The 24,709-nt window shown below is 50.4% G+C and overlaps 1 protein-coding gene across 6 annotated transcripts in view; it reads left to right on the top strand.

Moving 5' to 3' along the window:
• The window catches only part of KLHL29 (kelch like family member 29), a 318,957-nt gene that overhangs the window by 174,541 nt on the left and 119,707 nt on the right, over positions 1-24,709 (top strand). For all 6 annotated transcript variants that reach the window (XM_017893334.1, XM_017893336.1, XM_017893335.1 and 3 more), the window contains one exon: positions 35-364. In XM_017893334.1, the coding sequence (XP_017748823.1) occupies positions 35-364 (330 nt within the window). The remainder of the gene's footprint in view (positions 1-34; positions 365-24,709) is intronic.

Genomic DNA, 24,709 nt, shown 5'->3' on the forward strand with positions numbered 1-24,709 from the left:
CTAAATCACCCTTCTCTCCACCCTGTCACCGCAGGTCGGGGCTCTGTTTCCCTGTGAGAAGCCGCCTCGGCCCACCGAGATGTCCCGGCACCATAGCCGCTTCGAAAGAGATTACCGGGTGGGCTGGGACCGCCGTGAGTGGAGCGTCAACGGGACGCATGGGACCACCAGCATCTGCAGCGTCACCTCGGGGGCTGGTGGCGGCACAGCCAGCAGCCTCAGCGCCCGGCCTGGCCTCCTGCCACTGCCCGTGGTGCCCTCCCGGCTGCCCACCCCTGCTACAGCTCCTGCTCCCTGCACCACCGGCAGTAGCGAGGCCATCACCAGCCTCGTGGCCAGCTCTGCCTCTGCGGTCACCACCAAGGTAAGACCTGGCGTCATCTCTGAGCAGGAGCCGGGTAGAGGGACCCTGTCTCCCTGAAGGCTCAGGCCAGCCCCACAGGCTCCAGAGGGGCAGCCTGCGCTCCAGACCCTGAGTCCTCCAGAGTCTTGTCCTCCCAGGACCCGGGCCTGGCAACTTTGCGAGCATTCACGAGGGTTTTATTATCCATGAAGTCTTTCTCTGTGACTGACTTGTAGGAAGATAAGCAGATGCTGAGGCCACTCATTGTCCTATGCCATGTTAATTAGTTGTTATTTAATAGGTAAAGTTAATAGTGGAACTCCAAGATGGCAATCCAGGGTTCCTAAATAGATAAATTGAGACCATGCAAGCGTCCCTGGGGGTGCTAGTAACTTGGGTTTGCAAGAAGATACTGATAAGCAGTAATAGTCATAAAGGGTGATAAACCCACCCTTTATTAACCACTGGGCCACGTGTTCTCATATCCATTGTCTCTTCTGAGCCTTGCCACAGCACGATGAGTCAGTACTTTTATCATCCCTGCCTTACAGTTGAGGACACTGAGGCACAGCAAGGGCTCAGTGGGCCTTCTAAGGGCTGGTCCAAGGCTGCTGGTCCAAGGCTGTGGGACCTTTCTGCAGAGGACCCAGGACTTATCCCCACAGCTGACCGCAGGGATGTCAGCTCCAGGTCATTCCCATTTCTTTTAGAAGAGGCAGCTCTAGCCTTGGGAATGGCAACAGAGGCCAGCCTGTGTTGCTGAACGGAATGTGGAAAACAGTGTTGCCACGGCTCTTGCTTGGCCTTGGGCTGAGCTGGTCCCCCATCATGCTGGCTGCTCAGAGCCCCTCAGGCAGCCTGAGTCCTGGAGGGACGGGCCCCTGGCCATGGCTGTGGCAGGAAGCCCATTGGTGCCTATCCTGCTTCCTCAGCGAGCAGGGGCTATGCAGGCTGCCTTTGCCTCTGCTGGCCATTCAGAGCCGCCTCCCAGGAGCCCCCTTGGGGCAGTGTGCATGTACGCTCGTGTATGTGCAAGGATGTGTGTGTGTGCATGCATGTGTGTGTGCATGAGTGTGTGTGTGCACATGTGGGTGTGTTTAGGCTTTTCTTTTCCTGCTTTCAGAAAAGTTGCCAGAGAAGTTAAAGGCGGGGAGCCCCAGCCCGGCCATTGTGAGGTGGCTGTGGCACTGGAAAGCCGCACTCCAGGTGTGCTGAGCCTTTGTCTCCTGGTTTTCAAAACTCCCTTTCAGCCCTGCTTCCCATTAATAACTGTGAGTGCTGCTGGCCACAGAGCCCGGTGGAGGCCGAGACAATGGAGCTATTGGAGGCCGGCTCGGAGCGCACTGACATCTTGCTGCAGTGCCTTATTGATTTTATTTTCCTGTTATGAAAACACTACCCCACTGAGGCGGGGAGGGAAAGAATGTTGGACAGGGGAGAGGAGATGGAGGATTATTTGGGCATGCTGCCCCCAGGCCAGCCAAACACATTCCTCCCCTGGGCGCCAGCCCAAGCGCTGGTCTGACTCGGTGACCTCTACCCAGTAAGGCCAGCCGCTGGCCCCGCTGGCCACATCTGGCAGGTGCTCTGCAGGGCCAGCTGTTGGCCATATGGAGAATGGCAGCCACTGGAACCGATTGCTTGGGGCTCCAGGTGGGAGAGAGAGGCTGGGCCCAGAAGCCCTCTTGAAGACGTCTGACCTTTTAAGGATGCATGCCTTTTCTGGGATGGTGTTGGGCTGCTCTGGGGGACGAAGTGGAGGGGCTCGGTGCTGGGGCTCCCCCCCAGGGCTGTGCTGTCCACAGAGCTCCCCCTTTGCTCCAGAGTGGCTTGACAGTCACCATCCTTGACTGGCCTGACCCCAAACCACAGCCACATGAGAGGAAAGGAACCTAGCCACAGACAGAAAACAACAGCTGGGGCAGGGACTGGGCAGGGTGGCCAGGAAGGGGAGAGGGTACGAAAGTTCATGCCTGTGAGGACAGCCCGCTCCTTGACATGTCACAACAGAGGAACTGAATTCTGCCTCCAGCCCAGCCTCTTTCCTGCAGGGGCTTGTTTGATTCCCCGGATTACGCTCCGGTCCCTTGGTGCCCAGGAGCACTGGGTGGGGGGAGGGAGGACAGCAGTACTGGCTTCCCAGGCACCCCTGGCAGATTTGGGCCACAGTGCCTTCCTGCCGTTCTAGCCTGGCTCCTGCCCGCCCAGAGGCCTGTCCTCTAGCCTGTGTGTTTGACTCCGTGCCAAGACCACGTCAATTCATGGGCAGGCCCAGGCCCAGGTATTTGCGGTTTCCCTGGTCAACAATGTGGGTCTTTACTGAGCAGGCCAGGGCTGGCTGACTCTTGTCCTCGGGGAGCTCACGGCTCCTTGTGTATAACAAATCTGTGGCCTGGACAGTGTGACCAAATGACCCAAGAATGTCTCTCCCCCTGAGGTTATTGGCAGGGGAAGCTTAGTGCAGTGGATAGGGCCAGACTTTGGAGACAGACTGCCTGGATTTGAATTCCATTCTACCACTTGCTATCTGCGTGACCCTGGACAGGTTACCTGACCTCTCTGGGCCTCACTTCTGTAAAATGGGAAGAGGTCATTGTACTTGCGAGCAGAGTTGCTGTGAGGACTGTGTGGGTTAAAACCTGTGTGAAGTGCTCAGAACAAGCAGAACCTGGCATGTGGTAAGGCGAGACCTGTATCGGTGCTGACCTCTTCCTATCACCATTGTCACTATCAACCAGGTGAGGCCTATGGGACGAGACTCTACCCCCTTAGAGAAAGGTGTTCATGTCCTTTTTTTTTCTTTTCTTCAGTAGAGACAGGGTTTCACCATGTTGTCCAGGCTGGTCTTGAACTCCTGACCTCAAGTGATCCACCCACCTTGGCCTCCCAAAGTGCCGGTATTATAGACGTGAGCCACCATGCCCAGCCTGAACGGTGTTCATTTCTAACCTCACCAAGAGGAAAAGGCAGGTCTTCAGAAAAGACACAGCAGCCAGGCCCCAAGAAAGCAAGGAAAGGAAAGGGCATCTCAAACCTACCCCTTGGCTGGGATTCCAGATGCTCTGTAGGCAGGAGGGAGCTGCAGGGAAGAGGCCATCTAGTGAACTCCAGACTGAGACTGATACAGCCAAGTGACCAAGGGAAGGGAGTTTAAAGCTTTTTTCCAGCTCTGGGGCCCTTTCCTCTAAGGAAAGCCCATTTTGGAAACAGAGCTGAAACCGCACTCCAGGGGATGGTGGGGTGGGTGGGCGAGGTCGGCAGGGTGGAAGCCAGGAGCAGAGCTGTGTCCCAGCTTGCCAGAGTATGGGGACAGCTGCTGGAATGTATCCACTGGGTTTCCTGGGTGAAGGGTCTAGAGCCACATGCGGGCCAGAGCCACACTTGGAAACTCAGCAACTGTCCCTGAGGAAGGTGACTGGGGGACTAGTGTCAGTACTGTCAGGCCTTAGTGTCCCCTCTTGGCTGGGCAGGGTGCAGGGTGAACATCACGTGCCCTGGGGGCTGAGGCATCCCATGCCATCACCCTCCCCACCCAGCCCTGTGGGCCTGGTCACCTTCCCAGGCAGGGGCCGGCTCCTGCCAGGCTCTCTGGGTGGGGAGGCTGGCTGTGCTCCCAGCGGCTGGCCGATGAGGTGATGACAATTCTTTCCGTCACTGCTACTTCAGGCCTGAATTGATTTTTCTACTTCTTCATTTGTCTGTGGCCTAAAGATTCCTCACATGTCTTGAGGAAAGGCCAGTTGGACAAGCAGACTCCTGGGCTGCTGAAGTACAGGGAGGGTCTGGTGGACTCACCCTAGCCCCCCAACACACACTCATGGCTCAGACCAATCGACGGCCTCCCCAGGACACAAGTTCCAAGAGCCTAAGAGGAGCAGAGTGACCACGTCCTCCAGCCCCTCATTCTACAGGTCACAGTAGTGAGGCCCAAAGAAAATGTGGCCTGCTGAGGTCACCCAGTGAGTTAGAATCAGAACCAGCCTGGGCCAGCTCCTCTTCCCACTCCAGGCTGCCTGGCAGAATGCATTCACCATGGTAACCATGATTGCAGCATTGTTATGGTAACTTTTCCATCAGCTCATCCACCCAGCTGATAGCAAGCAAGAGATTTCAGGCCAGAAAGTGGGCACATTTACCTCTGTGGTATAGGTGAGAAAATTTAAGACAAAGGTTATGTCGACTCAGCATTTCACCACTGCTGAGAGCTTCAAGCTTTTGAGTCTGACAGCACTGGGACTGAATCCTAGCTCCGCCACTTAGAAGTTGAGTATGTCTCTGAACCTCAGTTTCTTTGTCTCTAAGAATTGGGAATAATCATAGTATCCTCCTCATGGGGATGATGTGAGAACTGGCTAAATTAATGTGCATAGAAAAGCTTAAAACACTACCTACCATATGGTAAGCACTCGATAAAAGTTAATTTTAGAAAGTTAAACCATTGACTGGGTCTACCCAGTTATCCATACATTTGCGGGGAAACCTGTCCCCTGCTGGTGGTTGGTGCTGGGAGGCTGAAGAAAGATGCGTTGGCCTGACCCCATCCCCTGTCTGATGCGGCATGAGGTCATGCTAAGAAACCGGCATGGCATCCCATCCCTGGCCCACCACTGTGTGTCTGGTCTTTCGATGGTCTGGACCGCAGGGGCAGGGTGCTCCCGAGAAGCAGAACTGCGACTCCACTGCCAGACTTGTTTGTGGGTCTGAAGGGAAGCCCCAATGCCCCACAGTTGCTGCTGCATGAAATTTAAATTATTCTCAGCAAACCTGCTTGACAGATGAAACAGAAAAGGGACGGCTTCATAAAATGCAATTTTGTTCCTGAAAGAATGGACTCTGCAGAATCCTGGCTGATGTCTTTGTGAAATGTACTGGGGGCTTTTTTTCCTTGTGGTCAGGAGCACTCATGCTGAAACATTCCCATCGTCCCTCAGAGCTAAGCCCTTGAAAATAAATCTAGCTGGGAAGCAGAGGGACTTTGCCTGTGTCGGAGGCCTGAGGAGAACCGAAAGGGGCCATGAAATCTGCGGGCTTCATCGTCAACACTCAAACACCCGGGTTTTGACATTTATGAGCATTTAGGGCTGTCAGGGTGGATATGTGTCATCATAGAGACAACGCTGGAGACGGTATCTTCCCCATGCACTCCAGCTTCTCTGGAGGAATGCTCCCCTTGAGGGAGAGGATCTGGGATTTCTGTGGGGATCATGTGAGTGACCGCAGGGCCAATGTGGCAGCCCCTCCTGTTGTGTGCTTCTGGGGCCCATGAATGAAGAGAGGATGCTTGTGCGCAGAACTCTCATTCCTCTTGTCTTCACGTTGAAAATCAAAGGCTGCTTTGCCGAGTGGGCTCAGTTAGGAGAATCATTCAAGCCGCTTTCGCCATCAATTCCCGGACTGCAAGTGATTTTATCCAAAGACTGTTGCTTTCTCCATGAACAAGAGTTGTGGTTTCCCTTGTGATAAATTATCAGGGAACGATAATGCATTGTGAGATAACACAACCTGTGCACTTTAGTACTGAGCTAACGGATTTTGCCTGTACCTTAAGTTGCAGTTACAGTTTGATTGTGTATTCATTGACTTAAAACCTACCTGTCAGTCACAAAGTGTGTACAAAATTGAAAAATGTCATGATTTCCAAAGCACCCATTTCAAAGCCTGCAGTTTGGGCTGAGTGGTCCGAACTTCAATTTCTGATTAAGGAGGCAAAAAGAGGGAAGAAGATGTATTTTGCCACATTTGTAAGAGACAAGCCTTAGTCTAGGCAAAAAAAGTTCATACATGGATTCCAAAATAAAGATATCTGAAGACTGCGTTGACTGGAGCCAGTTGTGTGTGTAAGTTAGCTTTTGCTGCTTGATAATACCCCCAAAACCTGGTGTTTTAAAGCCATGACAGTTCTGTGATTTGACTGGTCAGCACTGGTCTGGGCTGGCTCAGCTGATCTCTGCTGGGCTGTCTCATTTATCTGTGGTCTGCTGTAGATTGGCTAGTGGCTGGATGATCAGGGATGGTCTCACACACCTGTGGTTGGCCAACTGTTGGCCAAGGTGCCTCAGTCCTTTGTGGCCTGTCATCCTCCATCCAGCTATCTCAGGCTCATTCACACAGTGGTCTCAGGGTACCAAGAGCAGCAAGAGAGCAAGGTCAATGCACAGATGTTTTTCTAACCTCTTCCTGGGGCATGTTTGCTAAAATCCCATTGGCCAAAGCAGGAGGCATGGCCAACCCAGATTCAAGGAGTGGGCAAAGAGACCCCGCCTCTTGATGGGAGATACTGCAACACCACATTGCAAAGGGACAGGCATCTAAGGTTGGAAAGAATTGTGATCATTTTTGCAATCTACCCACAGAGTGTTCCCAGCATGTTTGTTTAGGCACAGTCATTCACCCTTCAGTTCTGGCCAAGGCTGGCATGCCTCAGGCAGAAAGGATTACTCTCTCTATGGCCTGGTATAGATGTGGGACATTCAGGACCCACGCACATCTATCTACTCAAAGAACTGGCTAATGAGGTTTAAAAGGAGACACCCGGCAAGGATTATGCTGCTAGGGAATGGACTGTCCAGTTGGCTCTCAGGGGACCTCGCAGGTACACTGACCTTGGCTTCTAAGTTCAGAAGTGCCAATGCTTGATCCTGTCACTGCTCCAGGGTTGGTGGGACTGGAACACTGCCGTCCCCAGGACATGCACAAGGACAGATAGATGCTAACCTATTGATTTGGAATTTAGAAATCACCCCAAGGAGGCCACCTTCATGGACTTTGACCAGAGGCTTTCTCCCTGTGAAAATCCACTTGGGAAAACAAAATCTGATAGGGAGACGTCCTAATGAGTCTGAAATCAGGAAGGGGAGCCTGTTGCATGATGCAGTATTCAGTAACCACAGATTCGGACAGCCCAGTGCCTGTTTCTCCCTAATAGGATAAATCCTGTGCAGTTCCCCAAAAGCCCTTAGAAGGGCCTCTTCTTAAATTAAATTAGGTTTTCTGCAAAGAGCATCACTCAAGATGAACATAAATCTACTTCTTATTCAGTTCTAATGGTTTTCTCTGTTTTGTTTAATTACTCATGTTGCAATTAAACAATTTTTTTCCCTTGAGGAAGGACAGTATTTTAGCTACATTATGGGTTAAATAGGCTTTGGAGAACTAGCCTGGGAGTCTCATCACCATTTATAACATTGTTTTTTTATAGGGAAAGTATGTTCTAAAATCTAAACAGCCAAATTACAAATGAACTTTCAGAACCCAACCCATTTGTTAACTAGGAACTGTCTGTAATGCTAAAAATAACTTGGGGAAATAAACATAAAAAGGAGAGCTTAATGCATCTCAGTATCGTTTATCTACCATCAGCCCCTACACAGTTAGTTTAATTTCATTGAGGGAATGTCCTCCAAACCCAGACTGACCCTATCCCTGTTCTTCTTACTTTCATGGTACAGCCAGCCAGACTGGCCTGAGACTTCCAAAAGTGCAATGCCATAGGGAGGAGGCATCGTGGAAGTCTCAGCAGAGAGGAACTGATGTAACTTAATGGATTACCAATCAGTTTCAACACTCCGTTTGTTGCCCTAAAAGGAAGGTTTAGGAGAATTCCGTGTATTGCGCTGGCTGCAGTCTCAACAGTCGTGGCATATTAATTTGTATTGTGAATCTGCCTCTCTAGAACCCGTAGGCAAGAAACCTCATTTTCCTCTGGTAAATAAAGAGCCCTGAGAATTGAGCAGAGTGAGTGGGCCAAGCATCTGTATGCACTCAGAGACTGCTGTCACACACCTTTCCTATTGATGGCAGCAAAATTCTGCATGCCCAGCTTCCCCTCCTGAGCTTCCCGGAAAAGGTGGGTGAATACTTTGTACCCTTCTGGCACTGTGAAAAGGAGTCTCGGGAGCTGGGGAATGGTGCGAGGTGCACGTCTCAATAGCAGAAGGCCAGTTGTCCGCACCTCTGTCCCTTGACTTAAATTGTTGGCTGCTGTTCCCTGCAGTCCCTTAAGAAAACACCCCTCAGCCACCCACGGGGCCACCCTTGCTAGACCTGCTCCCCAAGGCTCAAGTGTCAAGGTTAGGTTTGTGGTTCTCTGTCCCCTACTCCTGCCTTCCTTTGCCCTTAGAGGGCCACACGGTTCCCCCCGGCCCCCCAACCCCAGGCTGCCAGCACGTAGGGCTCTTGCCCGGCCCAGATGGAGCTGTGGATGGATACAGAAAGTCACTCACATTCCACGTTCTTATTTTTTTTCACACCTGGAAGGGTGGAGACTCAAAACCCACCTGGGCTCCCCTTGTCTAAGGCAGTCGGCTAGGGTAGGGAATGGGGGGATCCTGTTGGGGTATCCCAGTGGCTCATGCTTTCAGATTTGATTGCTTTATTTTAAAAACATGGATTTGAATGACCGAGAGTCACCTGGGGCAGAAAGGACAAACCTATGAGTCCAGCTTCGTGGATGGCCAGATCCATCTGGAGCATCCTGAACTAGTTCTCTTCCCACTGGCCGTGAGGTCAGGGCCTCCCAGTGTGATGCTTTTCTCCTTTGTCCAGAGTGGATCTGCCCAGCTCTCCCAGCATTCGGGCCAGCCCTGGGCCATGGCTCTGGTGTCTCTGTGATTATCTTTGCAATTCTAGAACAGCACTGGCCTTGAGGTTGCCCTCAGGAGGCTTCTCTGGCAGGACAAGGGGACTCAGTATAGGACAGCCTCTTTACGAAAACACACCCAGTCGAGGGCCAGACTGATGGTGAACACGACCCAGATTCTTCACCTACTACTTAAAGTATCCCTAGTTCAGGTTAGAAGTGGCCCTCAGGCTGGAGGGTGGCAGGGGATGGAGGTAGGAAAGGGGGCATGGGCTAAGCCTGCCTGGTGAATTGGTTGTGCTGGCTGCAGGCAGAGCTGGAGAATGACCCAGGCCTGACAAAGTGACCTCGTGGTCTGTAGTGGGCATTGCTGCCCATTTGTCTGACGTTCATTTTCTCTCCTTCTCCCTTCCCAGTGGAACCCCCATTCTGCTCAGGTATCCACCACCTCGCATACTCAAAGAAAAGTGAACCCCAGCCACTGCTGAGAATATGATTCTGGCCAGGCATGGTGATCGCGCTTCCCCTCCCCATCGTTAGTTTAGGAAAGGGTCATGTGAGGCAGTTCTGGAATAGAATATGAGGGTAATCCCGCCTGGGGTTTCTGGAAAAGGTTTCCTTGCTTTTAAGGAAGAGTCACAAGAAAAAAAAGTCATCTTTCGCCCTCCAGACATTGTCATGACTGGATATGGTGCCTTGAACTGCTGTAACCTTCCTGCTACAACCCTGAGGATGAAGCCAGCACATGAGCAGAGAGAAAGCAAGAGGAGAAAACATGAAGAGAAAACAGGAGAGTTCCAGATATACAAGAGAGTTCTCACATGAGGAGAAAACAAGAGAGTTCCAGATGTACCAAACCAGAGCCCTGGTTGCTCCGGGCTTCTTGTTGTGTAAGCCAATACATTTTCTAGTTGTGTGAAAAAGAAATAAAAAACAACCGCCTCCATTGCACAGACAGCTCCCAGACAACAGCCGTGGGTGCCTCCTCTCTCTCCTAGACCTCACCAGGCGTGTCGGTTTGCTAAAAGCAGCTGCAGTGACCTTCGTGAGTACCCTCTCCTATTACTCATTCATCCCAGCACTCGCTGCTGCATACAGGGATCCTGCTATCTGTTGCTTCCCTGAATGTCAACACCAGGACACAGCTTACTATCGCCACACTCCTATGTGTCAGCGGGTCTGTGTTTCTGTCTGAGGGAAATCCACTAACACACTGGTACATGAGCCAGGAGGTCACTGGAGAGCGTCACCCCACCACCCACTTTAGCCACCCTGAAATTCCCAAACATAAGAAGGTCTCTCATGCCCCAGGGCCTTTGCACCTGCCACTCCGTCTTCCTAGCATTGTCATTTCCTCTCTTTCCTGCCCAGAAAAACTCCTGTTCACCCTACAACTGAGAACCTAAAGGTTACCACCCCCTGTGGTGGGGAAACATTTTTTGCTATTATTTCTCTTGTTCCTGTAACACTTTTGTTTACGTTCCTATTATAATACCTCAATATTATGTGAAACTTACCCATTTATTTATTTGTCTCCTTATGAGGCAGCGAACTCTGTAAAAATCAGCAGCTCATGATGCCCAGTCTATAGAGGCTCTCAGTATGTATTGGAGGACAGAATGAATGGATTAATATACATGAATATTTATTAATGTATTTAACCACTATTGTTGAGTTAGGGAAGTCAAATCCTTTGACATCATCTCAACTTACCTACTAACTGAGAGAAGATAGTGGAGCAGCCTCCAAAAACAGTAATTTCTGTGGGTGCCATGATGAGGATGATGAAGACGTAACCCCGTGGTGAGCTAGCATGAAGCCCTCATGGGTTCGTAGTTGGGACCTGAGCCCAGATGATGAAGCTGTGTTGGGGGTGCAGATTTTACATCATTGGGGCTTTTGCTGTAGTTACTGTGCCCTTCCCATCTCTTGTAGAGCATTTGGAGTCACAGTATCACAACCCTTTCCTTCAAATATTTGCATCTTCTCAAGATTTTACTCTGACTTTCCTGTAATCCTCTGCAGCTTTTTGCATTTATTTATTTTATTTAAGGCACTCATCTAGTAATTATTTTGTTGCAGGCACTGTTCTAAGTACTTTACCAATGTGAACTTTTTAAATCCTCATTATAACTCTCTGAGTAATTATTATTAGCACCACTTCAGAGATGAGAAAGACTAAGAAACTTGCCCCAGATCACTTAGCAGAGTGGGATTCATCACCTAGAGCTGCTCTGGGTAGGCCCAGCCCAGGACAACCCTGGTGAAATTGGTTGGATGAGCAGCTGGATGCATACAGGTTCAAGGCACATCCTTCCCCATTGCTGGCGACACCACCTGAAGGTGCAGCCACACACTCCCCACAGGAACAGTTTTGCTCGTAAGGGTTTGAAACAACCAACAAACGTCAGGACCAAAAGGCACAAGGATTGCATGGTCCAGCCCCAGACCTCATAGACAGCCAGCTGCAGTCCTCTTACTTTTGTCTGATCAGGCGACCTTTTTTCCTTAACAGCCAGGTGGGGTGGTACAGATAGCACTCAAGTGCAGGATGCTTGGGGACCGTTGGGCCTTAGAGCCCTGGCCTCTCTTTCTTTCTGAGGGTTTCTTGTTTTGCCCCCAAGACATAGTGCCTGGCCAGTGTTTGCACTCCAGTCCCCGCTTTCAGAGGCGTTGGCCCAGTTCCGTCGCAGAAGGGCAGTCACAGCCATCAAGACCGCCCGCAGGTGTTGCTGGGCCAGCCTTGAATATATCCAAGCTCAGGGAAGCAGCTCCCTCTTGCTGGTCCCTCAGTCGTTCTTGGTGGATTTGAACCTGGGCTGGGAATTGGAGGTACAGCAGAATCATTGGCAGGACGTTTGTGTATGTCGGGGGCGGGACAGCCACAATTTGCCGCTGTCTTCCCTGTGAGCTCAGCACCACTTTGGAGGAGGAGAGGGAAGAAGGAAAAGGTCACTGTGGTTATGGCTTTCGTCTCAAGCCCTGTTTCTATGAGGTCTTTCCTGGGATGGGGAAGGAGAGACCCTATTTGAGGAGGCTGCTCAGAGTGATGAAAAGCACCCTAGGCTGGGGTCAGGAGGTGGCAGTCAGGACCCATGTTCATACCTGACCGACTGAGTGACTTTAAGGTGCAACGCTGAAGCTCTCTGAGACTGTTTCCATATCTATAAGCTGTACACAAGAATGTCCACCTCACCGGGCTGTTGTGGGCTGTAAGTGAAACAGCTGGGTGAAAGCACTTTATTAAAATAAATGCCCTGGTTCGTGGAGACAAAAGGTAGATTAGAGGTTACCAGGGGCTAGTGTGGAGGGAAGGGACAGGGAGTTTTTGCTTAATGGGTAGAGTTTCTGTTTGGGATGATGCAAAAGCTTTGGAAATAGTGGTGACAGTCACATGGCACTGCGACTGCAGTGAATGCCACTAAACTGTATGCTTGAAAATGGGGAAAATGGCAAATTTTATGTTAGCACATTTTGCCACAGTGAAAAAAAGAAAACTCAAACCTAAAGAATAAGGAATGAATGAATACCCACCATGGGAAGAGAGAAGCAATGTCTGAGCATAAAATCAGGGACAGCTGATGCACCACGCTATTTCCTTGATGAAGAGAAATAGGGGTGTCGGTCACAGGGAGCAGAATGGAAGCCCATCAGATGACGGGTCTTCACGCAGACCAGCGTGTGCTTGACTGAGTATGAGGAAGGGCTCTTGAGGAATGGGCGGGAGGGTGGCCCAGCCCCCAGGGAAGGTTCCTGGGAAAATGTCGGGTCAGCATGACTGAGGATCCCCATCAGGACTCACCAGGTAACCTGATCTGGGTAGAAAGGCTCTCACTCTCCCATTTGCTCCTCCCCCAACAACAGCAGCTCTGCAGGCTCAGAGCTACCCCGCCACAGGGTTACTGCCAAGCACAGTGGGCAGGCCCTTAAGAAAGAGAGTTATGGTGGACACCAGAGCTGTGGAGGAGCATCTTTGTGGTCCATTTCCCTAGCACTCCAGAAAGCGGGGCCGAAGGTGAGGCTTCAGCTATGCGTGTTCAGAGGCAGGTTATATGTCTCACTAGCATCAAGCCCACCAGAGCCTGGCTCTGGGCTTGAAAGATGCACCTGGCACAAGAGTGCAATTTAACCCTGTGTACTCAGCAACCTTTCTAAGAAGCAAGTCTGGACTACCAGCCAGCCAGGACCTGAGGTGTGTCCTTGGGGTTGCTGCCAGCATCGTCATTGTCATTGTCACCATCACTGACATTTACTGAGTGCTCACTGGGAGCCAGCCACTGCTCCAAGTGTTTTTGCCTGTGAACCCTCTCCACTCTCACAATTGCATAAGGTTGGGGCCATAACTATCCTCATTAAAAACCTTGGGAGGTGGTATCATGTCCAGGGTCACAGAGCCCCAGAACCGGGTTCACGGCTTCTTTATGATGCTGCCGGTAATGTGGAGACACAGGCCTGCCTCAGGGCAGAAACAGCCCCTGCTTTGAAGATGAGTCTGATCCTGAGAAGAAAGTGACAGAGGAGGAGACAGAGGGGGGAAGATGCAGGCCCCAGCAGCTCACCCACCGGAGCTCCAAAACCTGCCCACTCCACCCGGTGCAGGAACCTCCACCCAGCCAGTTGCTCAGAGCCTGGCAGATAGAGTCCCTGGTGGACGCCAGAGCCATGGAGGGGCATGTTTGTGGTCAATTCCTCTCACACCCCCAAGAGCTGGGCTGAAAGTGAAGCCTCAGCTATGCCGCGTCACCATTGCCTCTTCCATTGTAAATATGCTGAGAGGACCAGGCACGGTGGCTCATGCCTGTAATCCCAACACCTTGGGAGGCCGAGGCGGGTGGATCACCTGAGGTCAGGAGTTGGAGACCAGCCTGACCAACATAGTGAAACCCCGTCTCTAGTAAAAATTAGCTGGGCGTGGTGGTGGGCACCTGTAATCTCAGCTGCTTGGGAGGCTGAGGCAGGAGAATTGCTTGAACCCAGGAGGCGGAGGTTGCAGTGAGCCAAGATGGCGCCATTGTCCTCCAGCCTGGGCAACAGAGCAAGACTCTATCTCAAAACAACAACAACAAAAAAAAAAACCCAGAAATATGCTGAGCGTGTGAGTTTCATTCTTCCACAATATTAGGCTGAAGAGATGATATTGAGCAAAATATATTATACCCATAACTCATATTAATGGGAATTCAATAGTGGCAACTTGTCATCTGCTGAGATTAGAAGGGAATATTATGAATATTGCGTTATAATGGCATTAAAAAGGCGTTATGAATTAGATTCTATGTACCACATCGTGTTCCTTGTAAATAACTGAGGAAGAAACTGGTACTTGGAATTTGGGATTATCCATTTTTGAGACCCCAGCAGTTCCCTCACCGAGCTGATGGGGCCCCATTGATCTGACCACTCACTGGGCCACAGGGGAAGTCTGCACCTGTCATGAGCGATGCTTTGTAAAATGAGCACCGAGCAGAAATTAGTAACTGCCGCGTCCAGCAACGGACTGTGCGTTTTTCCTCCAAAATCTTCCCAAGTCCGGATATTCTGTGTCCCTCGCCTTTAGTCGCTGGAACTCTGGTGGCATCTGAGTTGGCAGCAGCCTCCCCACCACCACTCACACCCACCTCTGGCCCCCTTGGTGGCAAAGACTTGAGCCTTGATATACCCACGGTCAGACAGTCAGTCAGGCACCAGCATCTTTGTCCCTGGTGGAAGAGCCAGGGTATCCAGCCACCACCCATCTTCAGGTGGGCTTTTCAGTCCTGCTGTCCTGTCCTGAAGGACTCCACCACCTGCTGGCTGTGCCTCCAGATCCTCAAGGCCCCAGGATGGAAGACAGCCAGGAGCTTCACAGGCGGCCCCACTGTAGTGCGTCTTCTTTAGTTCAGAACTGGTATCTCCACGTGGTCCCATGAAAGATCAGTAGGAGCCAGTGCAGTGGCTCACGCCTATAATCCCAGCACTTTGGGAGGCCAAGGTGGGCGGATCACCTGAGGTTAGGAGTTTGAGACCAGCCTGGCCAAACATGGTGAAACCCCCATCTCTACTAAAAATACACAAATTAGCTGGGCATGTTGGCATGAGTCTTTAATCTCAGCTCCTCGGGAGGCTGAGGCAGGAGAATTGCTTGAACCAAGGAGGCGGAGGTTGCAGTGAGCTGAGATCGCTCCATTGCACTCCAGCCTGGGCAACAGAGCAAGACTCTGTCCAAAAAAAGGGGGGAGGGCATGCGCAGTGGCTCATACCTGTAATCCCAACACTTTGGGAGGCCGAGGCAGGTGGATCACCTGAGATCAGGAGTTCAAGACCAGCCTGGCAAACAAGGCAAAACCCTGTCTCTACTAAAAATACAAAAATTAGCTGGGTGTGGTGGTGGGCGCCTGTAATCCCAGCTACTCTGGAGGCTGAGGCAAGAGAATTGCTTGAACCTGGGAAGCGGAGGTTGCAATGAGCCAAGATCGCATCATTGCACCTGGGCGACTAGGCGAAACTTCATCTCAAAAAAAAAGAAAAGAGAAGAAAAGATCAGTAGGGCTTCCTGGCTAGTCAAGTCTGTCATTTAGTTATCAAAGCCCAGAACTTGGCTTGGAGCAGGGGAGTGGCTGCCTCCAAGGAAAATCTGAAAGGAGAGTAGGGGAGGAGCAGGCAGACGTTCATCCTGTCTCTCTTCGGAATGCCCTTGAGATCTGACCCTGTGCCATCGAGGGACTCCAGGAGCAGAAGAAAGCTTCCTGTGACTGTGGCCGACCCCATGGGCCATTCTGAAGCCACTGAGCATCGGTAAATGATGCGATTCCTCCCTGTCATTGGGGTGTTGTTTGTCCCTGGATTTTTAGTTTGACTTCTGTCCTATGCCGTGCCTGAGGGTGCCAAGAGACAGGAAGAAGCTGCTGTGGTTTGAGAGGCAGTCAGGGCCAAGAGGTTTCTTTGCCTGCAGGTGAAACCGTCAGTCGCTTAGCCAACCACATTAATCCTAGCTGGGATACCACTGCACGCCAGCAAAGTAAGTACTTAACATACCTCTTGGCCTGCACAGCGATGAGATTAGGAGCCCAGACTCTAGATTCAGGCTGCCCAAGATTGCATCCGGACTCTCCCACTTTCTGTGTGACCTTAGCAAGTTGCTTACCCTCTCAGAACATTGGTTTCCTCTTCTATAAAATGAGATCATAATACTATCCATTTCATTGGATTGTGGGGAAGATTAAATGAATTAATGATACAAAGCACTTACATCAGTGTCTGCATCCAGAACAGACTCCGTAAGTGTGATCCGTTATTATTACCCTTGTCTTCATTGGGTGACCTCCTCCTCTCTGCCTGTCTCTTTCCCTCCAGAATGAAGGTTCTTCAGACAAAAGACCTGTCCTCTTAGGTTCTGCGTTGCTGGCACCTCCCGCTTGCCTGTTATGTGCTCAGTAAATATGTGTTGAATTATCAAGTTGCATTGTGGGTAGAAGGTGTAGTCATGGAAATCCACTCGCTTTACTGAAAAATAGCTGTGCACTTTTGAAAATTATATTTCTTTTCCACGGTCGTACATTCTCATTTCAGAGGAGCCCCATGGCTGCCTCTCGTCCTTTGTGTGGCAGGCATCTCGGCGACAGTGCTCAACAGTCTACAGATCAATTAGGCATGTATTGGCATGCATGTAGCACCTCGCTAATTAAAGGAATCCCAAAGTCAGGCATTTTGCAGAGCACTTGCTGTGCCTCCATGAAATGGGAAATCATCACCTCTATCTGATGTTCTCAAACCCAGCACCGTGCCCCCCATAGTCCTGGGCTCCGGCTCCCGTTCTGTTTGTTGGTGGTTGTAGTTATGGTTGTTTTTATTGTCATTGTTCTTTTGTTTTTTAAGCCATTTGTGGAGGGCCAAGCCCTATGCCAAGAGCTTTATATGTTTTGTCTCTATTCTTAAAGCAACCCCATGTGGTAAGTCTGTAGTTCTGCCCATTTACACACAAGGAAATCGAGTTTTGGAAAGCCTGAGAACTTGCTCAATGTGCTAGCTCGTACGTGGTATTACAGAAATGGGGCTTGAACTCAGACCTTTTTTACTTCGAAGGCTATGACTCTAACTCCCAATTCCTTTCCCCAGATGTCTGCCCTTAGGTATCTGCCCGAACCTCAGATATAAAATTCCCAGAACAGATCTCCATATCCTCAGCCTCAAAGCTGTGTCTTCTTCTGCACGCCTGGCTCAGGGCTCAGGTTTCCCGCCCACCCAACAGGTGCGGCCACCTGACTCTTCCTTCCCTCGCTGTCCTCATTACTGCCCATCAGTGAGCCGAGGTCCACCTTCGGAGATTTCTGGAGTCCATCCTTTTCCCTCCAGTCCCCATTCCACTGCCATAGTCCAGGCCCATCATATCTCACTTGAGGGAACAGAGATGTCCTCTCCTAGCTTCCTGCCTCCAATCTGCCCACTCTGTCACATCCATTCATTTTTTTATTTTTTTGAAATGGAGTCTCACTCTTGTTGCCCAGGCTGGAGTGCAGTGGCAAGATCTCGGCTTACTGCAAGCTCCGCCTCCTGGGTTCACGCCATTCTCCTGCCTCAGCCTCCCGAGTAGCTAGGACTACAGGCACCCGTCACCATGCCCGGCTAATTTTTTGTATTTTTAGTAGAGACGGGGTTTCAACAAGTTGACCAGAATGGTCTTAATCTCCTGACCTTATGATCCGCCCGCCTCAGCTTCCCAAAGTGCTGGGATTACAGGCATGAGCCACTGTGCCCGGCCTATCCTTTTTTTTTAAATGTGCAGTTACTCCATATTTGCCCTGAAGGAAAAGTGGCTTAAGACCCTTGGCGATCCCACCTCTTCCGGCTTCACCAGGCCTCATCTGTCACCTCTGCACCCCCGCCCCCATTGGGTCTTACATTTCAGCCAGACATCAGCTGCATGCCCCAACCCTGATGGGGGTGAGTTCAGCTGGTGCATGTGTGAGTGACTCCTGGTCCTGCGTCAGGCAGAACACAAATCAGAAAGAACACTGTCCTTAAAGACAGGCAGCCTTGGGTTCATTCCACTGGTAAGCTGCTTAACCATTGTGTGGCCTCATTTTCCTCATCTATAAAATGGAGATAATAACAGTACTACCTTAAAAGAAATTCCACGTAAAAAATCTAGCCCAGGCCGGGAGCGGTGGCTCACACCTGTAATCCCAGCACTCTGGGAGGCCGAGGCGGGTGGATCACAAGGTCAGGAGATCAAGACCATCCTGTCTAACACAGTGAAACCTGGTCTCTACTAAAAATACAAAAAAAATTAGCCAGGCATGGTGGCAGGCGCCTGTAGTCCCACCTACTCAGGAGTCCAAGGCAGGAGAATGGCGTGAACCCAGGAGGCAGAGCTTGCAGTGAGCCGAAATCACACCACTGCACTCCAGCCTGGGCGACAGAGTGAGACTCCGTCTCAAAAAAAAAAAAAAAAAATCTAGCCCATTAGGCTGGGCACAGTGGCTCACACCTGTAATCCCAGTGCTTTGGGAGGCCAAGGCAGGCAGATCACGAGGTCAGGAGATCAAGACCATCCTGGCCAACATGGTGAAACCTCATCTCTACTAAAAATACAAAAAATTAGCCTGGCATAGTGGCACGCACCTATAGTGCCAGCTACTCGGGAGGCTGAGGTGGGAGGATTGCTTGAACCCAGGAGGCGGAGGTTGCAGTGAGCCGAGATTGTGCTACTGCACTCCAGCCTGGTGACAGAGCAAGACTCCATCTCAAAAAAAAAAAAAAAAAATCTAGCCCATTACTAAGCAAACAATAAGTGTCCAATAAATGCTGGTGATTGTTGTGAAATACACATTTTGTCTTAAGAATAAATTCCTGGAGGCTCATTTTTTTTTTTTTTAAAGAAATGGACTCACATCTGAGAAAATAAGGAGTGTAGCATTTAAACAATGACATCTTGCTGGTTTCTCCATGTTCTTCTGAGGAAGTCAGACACCCCTTGCACCGTGGCATGGCTCGAGTACACTGTGGCATCTCCATGTATATGATTGGTCCTCCCTCCAGTCCCCACTCCCCACCCTGCCTTCCTTCCCACCATTCTGAACATCACATGGATTCTCTTTCATGTATTCATTCAACAAATACTCATGCTTTGTTAACTTAGGAGGTTCTGTGGCTCAGCTGGTTGAGGATGAACTTCTGGGAAGGCAGCTTCCCTAATGTCAGTGACTCCACTTGGGATACAGGGTGCGCTGAGTCCCAGGCAGTGACTCCTGACCCACCTTCCACTGTGGCCCCACACACTTGGTACTGCATTGTGCTGGGGCTTTTTAAAAACTTTTAGGCTGGAGGCAGTGGCTCACGCCTATAATCCCGGCACTTTGGGAGGCCAACGTGGGTGGATCACCTGAGGTCAGGACTTTGAGATCAGCCTGGCCAACATGGTGAAACCCCATCTCTACTAAAAATACAAAAAAAATTAGCCGGGCGTGGTGGTGCTTACCTGTAATCCCAGGTAGTTGGGAGGCTGAGGCAGGAGAATCGCTTGAACCCGGGAGGTGGAGGTTGCAGTGAGCTGAGACCACGCCTTTGCACTCCAGCAACAAGAACGAAACTCTGCCTCAAAAAAATAAAAATAAAAAATAAAAAAACGTTTATTTGAGGTTCAGGGCTCGTTGTGCCATTTTTAAGTGTTGGTGTTCACCTTCCAAGCTCCACCTTTGAAAAACCCTCCCACAAGACATCCACTCATCTAGTGGGTTGCATTCTAATTACCCGGAGGGTAGCTTGTCCTCCAGCCTTCTCCATCCAAGTCCAACCCTCTGGCTGCTCCAGCTTTGTGGCTTAAGATGCCATGCCAGGGTCTAGGAGCAAAGGCAGTGCTCAGGGGCAAAACGGCTCCTGTCAGCCTCATGCCTGTAGTGACTCCCAGCGCCAACAGTTTTCTCATCAGGGCAGGCCACAAAATGAAGAAGAAAAATCTTTTTCGAATGGAAAAATAGGGCTGCTGCTGTATTTTGGTGGTGTGCTTTATGGTTTTCAAACATTTTAATTAGTTTCATTTTTTAATATAAATGCACCCTGATGTTTTGTGCAGGAAGGGCTCCGTTCTTAAAATCTCAGAAATAAAGTAGGAAAATGACAGATTGGCTATTAAAGTGTCACATTCAGATGTGTTATTATTATTATTGTTATTTAACATTTCTGAATGCCAACACTGAGCCAGGAGTGGGGTGGAGAATGGGGGTGCTGAGAAGATCTGGCGACCCCTGTGACTCAGGGTGGTGGTGTCAGGGGTCCCGGGGGCTTGGCAGTTGCTTTCTCAGCCACCTGAGATTGTCCTGCCCCTCCAGGAACTTCACAAGATGCCAGTCATCTGGTTTATAGGCTGAAGAGACAACTGGGTGGCCTAAGCTTTGTCTTCCAACCCTGTTCTTGGCTCACCTGTGAGCTTGCTACAATTTCCCAGTTCCGCTCCCCATCACATCCAGGTAGGGATTTAAGCTGTATTTTAGGGTGGTAAGGTGGGCCATTTCTAAAGGAACCCATCTCTTCTTGAAAACATTCAAATTGATGAGAAAGCAGAATTTTACTTTCAGGCCACTCCCCATGTAGTAGGTTAAATAGTGCCCCACCCCCTGCCAAATACATGTCCACCCAGCATCTCTAAATGTGACCTTGTGTGGAAATCGGGTCTTTGCAGAGGTAACTAAGGTAAGGCTCAAGATGAGGCCATCTAGATTGGGGTGGGCCCTAAATCCAATGACGAATGTCTATATAAGAGAACAGAGGGAGATTTGACAACACAGAGAAGGCCACGTGAAGACGGAGCAGAGAGGAATGATGCCACCACAAAGCAAGGAATGCCTGGAGCCACTAGAACTGGAAGAGGCAAAGGACCCTCCCCTGGAGCGTCCAGAGCGGGTATGGCCCTGCTGACAGCTTCACTTCAGACTTCGGACCTCCAGAACGGTGCGAAGGGACCTTTCTGTCCTGTAAACCACCCACTGTGTGGTCGTTTGTTGCTGCAGCCCCAGAAGAATCATACATCCCGTGGACACCCCCTGGAACTGTCTCTTCCTAGCATCTCCTTCAAGAAGGTCCATCTGAGTGGGGCTGGATTTTTGCTGAAGATGCTCTTGATGCTGTGAGTTTAATCCAGGAGCTGCAGGCTGGCCTGCTGACCTCGTCTCTGCTGGGTTGAAACGAAACACCATCACACCTTCTTCCTCAGTGTGGAAAAATGTTTCTACAAGCTTCCTAATGACCACCTGCCTGCTTCCTATAACATATGGACTCCAGTTTGGAAAAGTTTCAAAGGGCAATTAAAGCGAGAAGCTCTAGTACTCCCACATCCCTCTCAGAAGGGAAGGCGCTGGGTGCATCGTTTACGTGCAGTGGTGTCTCCAAGGAGGCGCAGACTTGTGAGTGGGATCAGACGCTCAACGTGGCCTCTATTTAAAAGGAGCCGACATCGGGACTCTTATGTAGCTGGAGTAAGAAAATGGAAACAGACGTGCTGTACTGGTTATTCCCCTTGCAGAAAGCTCTTGATCAGACTCAGAGAGCATCAGGGAAATACTTTAAATCAAAAAACCACATAAGCCAAATAAAAGCTCTAAGCCCCAACCACTCCCCTCTTCTCACAGACTTTAATTCAGAAGAAAATTCTCTTTGCTGCCATCTCTGCTCCTCTTTATCTCACTGTAATTGAAAGGAGAAAAAGTGGGCAGTTTCATGGACTGGGACACTCCTTCCTGTTAAAGTCTGCGCTTTGACTGTGTTATTGCCAGCAGGTCATTTTATAGAATTCCAGGAAGGAACTGCTTCCAGTGATCCACGGTGGGCCTTCTAGAAACAGAAGGCCTCCACAAACCCACACACCTGCCTGGAGGAAACTGTACCCAAATGTCAGCCAAGGCTTATGGGCCTATTTTAGAAGACAAGCGATCCCCAGGCAGGCTCCAGCCGGCCTCCTGGGTCTGCGCCGTGTTTTTCTCCAGCTGCTCCCCTGGGCCTGGGTATGAAATTAGATGGCAGCCCACTGTTTACCCAGCTGTTGCTGGTGCCCAGAGCCCATACCAGGGCAGGCGGCAGTGCTGCTCAAAGGATATTTGTTCTTTAACTGACCAGGGATTGGGGGCAAAGCTGTGTACCCTGCTCCTGGAAACAGGCACCCTCCTCCCAGCCTCGCCCTCTGGGGATTAGAACGGCAGAAACTCTGAGACTAGGGAGGATCCAAATTTGCAAAGTATTGGCTCTGCCCAGCGATGTTCGTGCTGGTAATTTACGTCTTGGAAGTGATTTAATAACTTGAGTTTAATTTCTTTGGAGAAACATGGCAACAGCCTGAGCTCATCACGTCCCTCCAAGCCTTTGGCGACATTGTAATCCCAAACTGGCAGTGCTGGAGAAAGTGCCTAGACTTACTCTGGGCATAGAGGCTGGGGCAGGGGCGGTGCCCATGAGGGACAGAGGAAGTCAAGGGGCACAGAACTTGGTCTAGGAAGTTTTATGCAGCCTTTATTTTATTTTATTTTATTTATTATTGTTTCTTGTTTTGAGACAGAGTCTTGCTATGTTGCCCAGGCCGGAGTGCAATGGCACAATTTCGGCTCACTACAACCTCCGCCTCCAGGGTTCAAGTGATTCTCCCCCATCAGCCTCCTAACTGGAATTACAGGTGCATGCCACCATGCCTGGCTAATTTTTGTATTTCTGGTAGAGACGGGGTTTCACCACATTGGCCAGGCTGGTCTCAAACCTAATCTCAGGTGATCCACCCTGCCTCAGCCTCCCAAAGTGCTGGAATTACAGGTATGAGCCACTGCAGCCAGCCTACTCAGCCTTTAAAACAAGGAGATTATGCAGAAGACATAGACGGTAGTACCAGACCCCAAGAGCAGGAAACGGCCATCAGAGCGGGTACACACCCAAGTGGGCTGAATGATCAGGCTCCGTCGGCCTAATCTGCAAGTGACTGCTCCCCAAGAAACCACGCCTGTAAAGGTTAGGGCAGCTCTCCCACGTGCTCGGCAACATGGCAGCTGAAATCAGTATAAGAAAGGAGATGGATTACAGGAGAAGGAATCCGTTACTGAAAGATTCTTGGAGTCTAGCGGCGATAGCTGCAGCTCACTGCTAACTGATTTATGTGACAAGATTATCGATGGTATTAAGCACATTTAGAAGAGAGGATTATACCTACTCCTGGGTCAGTTCTGTGCCACCAGGCCCTGTTCTGGCCAGCGTGTTAACAGATGGACTGCCGGCTGCACGAAGGTGAAGCTAAACATTTGCACAGTCACAAGAAAGAGGGGAGACTCAGATGATGCGTTCATTGCTGGGTGGCTAAGTTCAAATCCAAGGGAAGGATCTGGTTTTGGGTCTCTGCCAAATCCTAGGAAAGCTCTATTTTCACCTCCTCCTTTTCTGCTCCCCAAGCTCCCCACCACCATGCCCACTCCTGCCAGCCTGCCCGGATTTTTGGCTTGGTGAACTCCCTCACCAAGGGGAGGGGACCCGTATGTAACTAGAAGCAGGAGGGCGGTGTCAGAGGCTCTGAGGGGTGACAGGAAGGAAACAGTGCCAAGCCCACCAGCCACCCTCCCAGAAATGAACTTCTAAGCAATAGCAGACTCTGCTCCAGAGAAGGAGAAACACTTTATCCGCTTTACCACCAGGGAGAGTTTAAAATTAGACCAGGCAAAGCTCAGGAGGATATGCCGTTGGGAGCAGTTCTGGTGGCCTTTGGAAGGGTTGGCTGGGATGTGGCTGATGGGCTTTTTTCATTCCCGATGTTTAAGCCTAGCCTGGAGCCAGGACTATGCAGAACAAGAGCACGCAGAAGGCCTCTGGGGAGGCTTAACTATCTAGGGACACCCCTCAGCCCTGTCTAAGAAATTGTTGCAGAACCCTTGAAGTTGTAAGCAGAGCTTAAATGGAGTGTGACCTCCGAAAATGCTACTTAAAAAAACTTGTGGTAAGCTATACATAACATAAAATTTGTCATTTTAAAGTGTACAATTGAGGGGCGTTTCGTACATTCCCAAGGCTGTGGGACCATCACCACTATCTAGTTCCGGAATGTCTTTATCACCCCAACAGGAATCCCCATACCCATTAAGCAGCCTCCCCCCATTCCCTCTATCTAAAAGCATTATTTTATTTTATTATTATTATTTTTTTGAGACGGACTCTTGTTGTCCAGGCTGGAGTGCAATGGCATGGTCTTGGCTCACTGCAACCTCCATGTCCTGGGTTCAAGCGATCCTCCTGCCTCAGCCTCCCAAGTAGCTGGGATTACAGGCACCTGCCACCATGCCCGGCTAATTTTTGTATTTTTTAGTAGAGATGGGGTTTCACCATATTGGCCAGGCTGGTCTTGAACTCCTGACCTCAGGTGATCCGTCTGCCTGGGCCTCCCAAGGTGCTGGGATTACAGACATGAGCCACCGCGCCCAGCCAGCATTACTTTTTAAAGTAAGGGTCAGGGGATGACCTCAGGAAATGTCCATTTAGCTGATGTGGGGGAGGGAGAAGCCCTTGTGCTTGAGCTGAGCCCCTCTTTGGTGCCCCTCAGCCTCGAGAGGGCTGCTGCCCCTCTCCCTTGGCACATACCACATTGTAGTTAGTTGTCTAAATTCTCTCTCTTTCCCCTACGGGCACTGCCAGTGTCTGATTCCTCTCTGTGACCCCAACTCCTAAAACAGCAGGGAGTACCTCGCAAGCCTCAGTGACATTTGTTGGCCGGAAGGATATAAAAACCAGTCATTCAGGAGCTGATGTGCTCCGTCTTATTGTTGGGGGATGTAACTCTTTGTCCCAGAGTTGTC

Source organism: Rhinopithecus bieti, unplaced genomic scaffold (genome assembly GCF_001698545.2).
Source record: "Rhinopithecus bieti isolate Rb0 unplaced genomic scaffold, ASM169854v2 scaffold_23816, whole genome shotgun sequence".
NCBI lineage: Eukaryota > Metazoa > Chordata > Mammalia > Primates > Cercopithecidae > Rhinopithecus > Rhinopithecus bieti.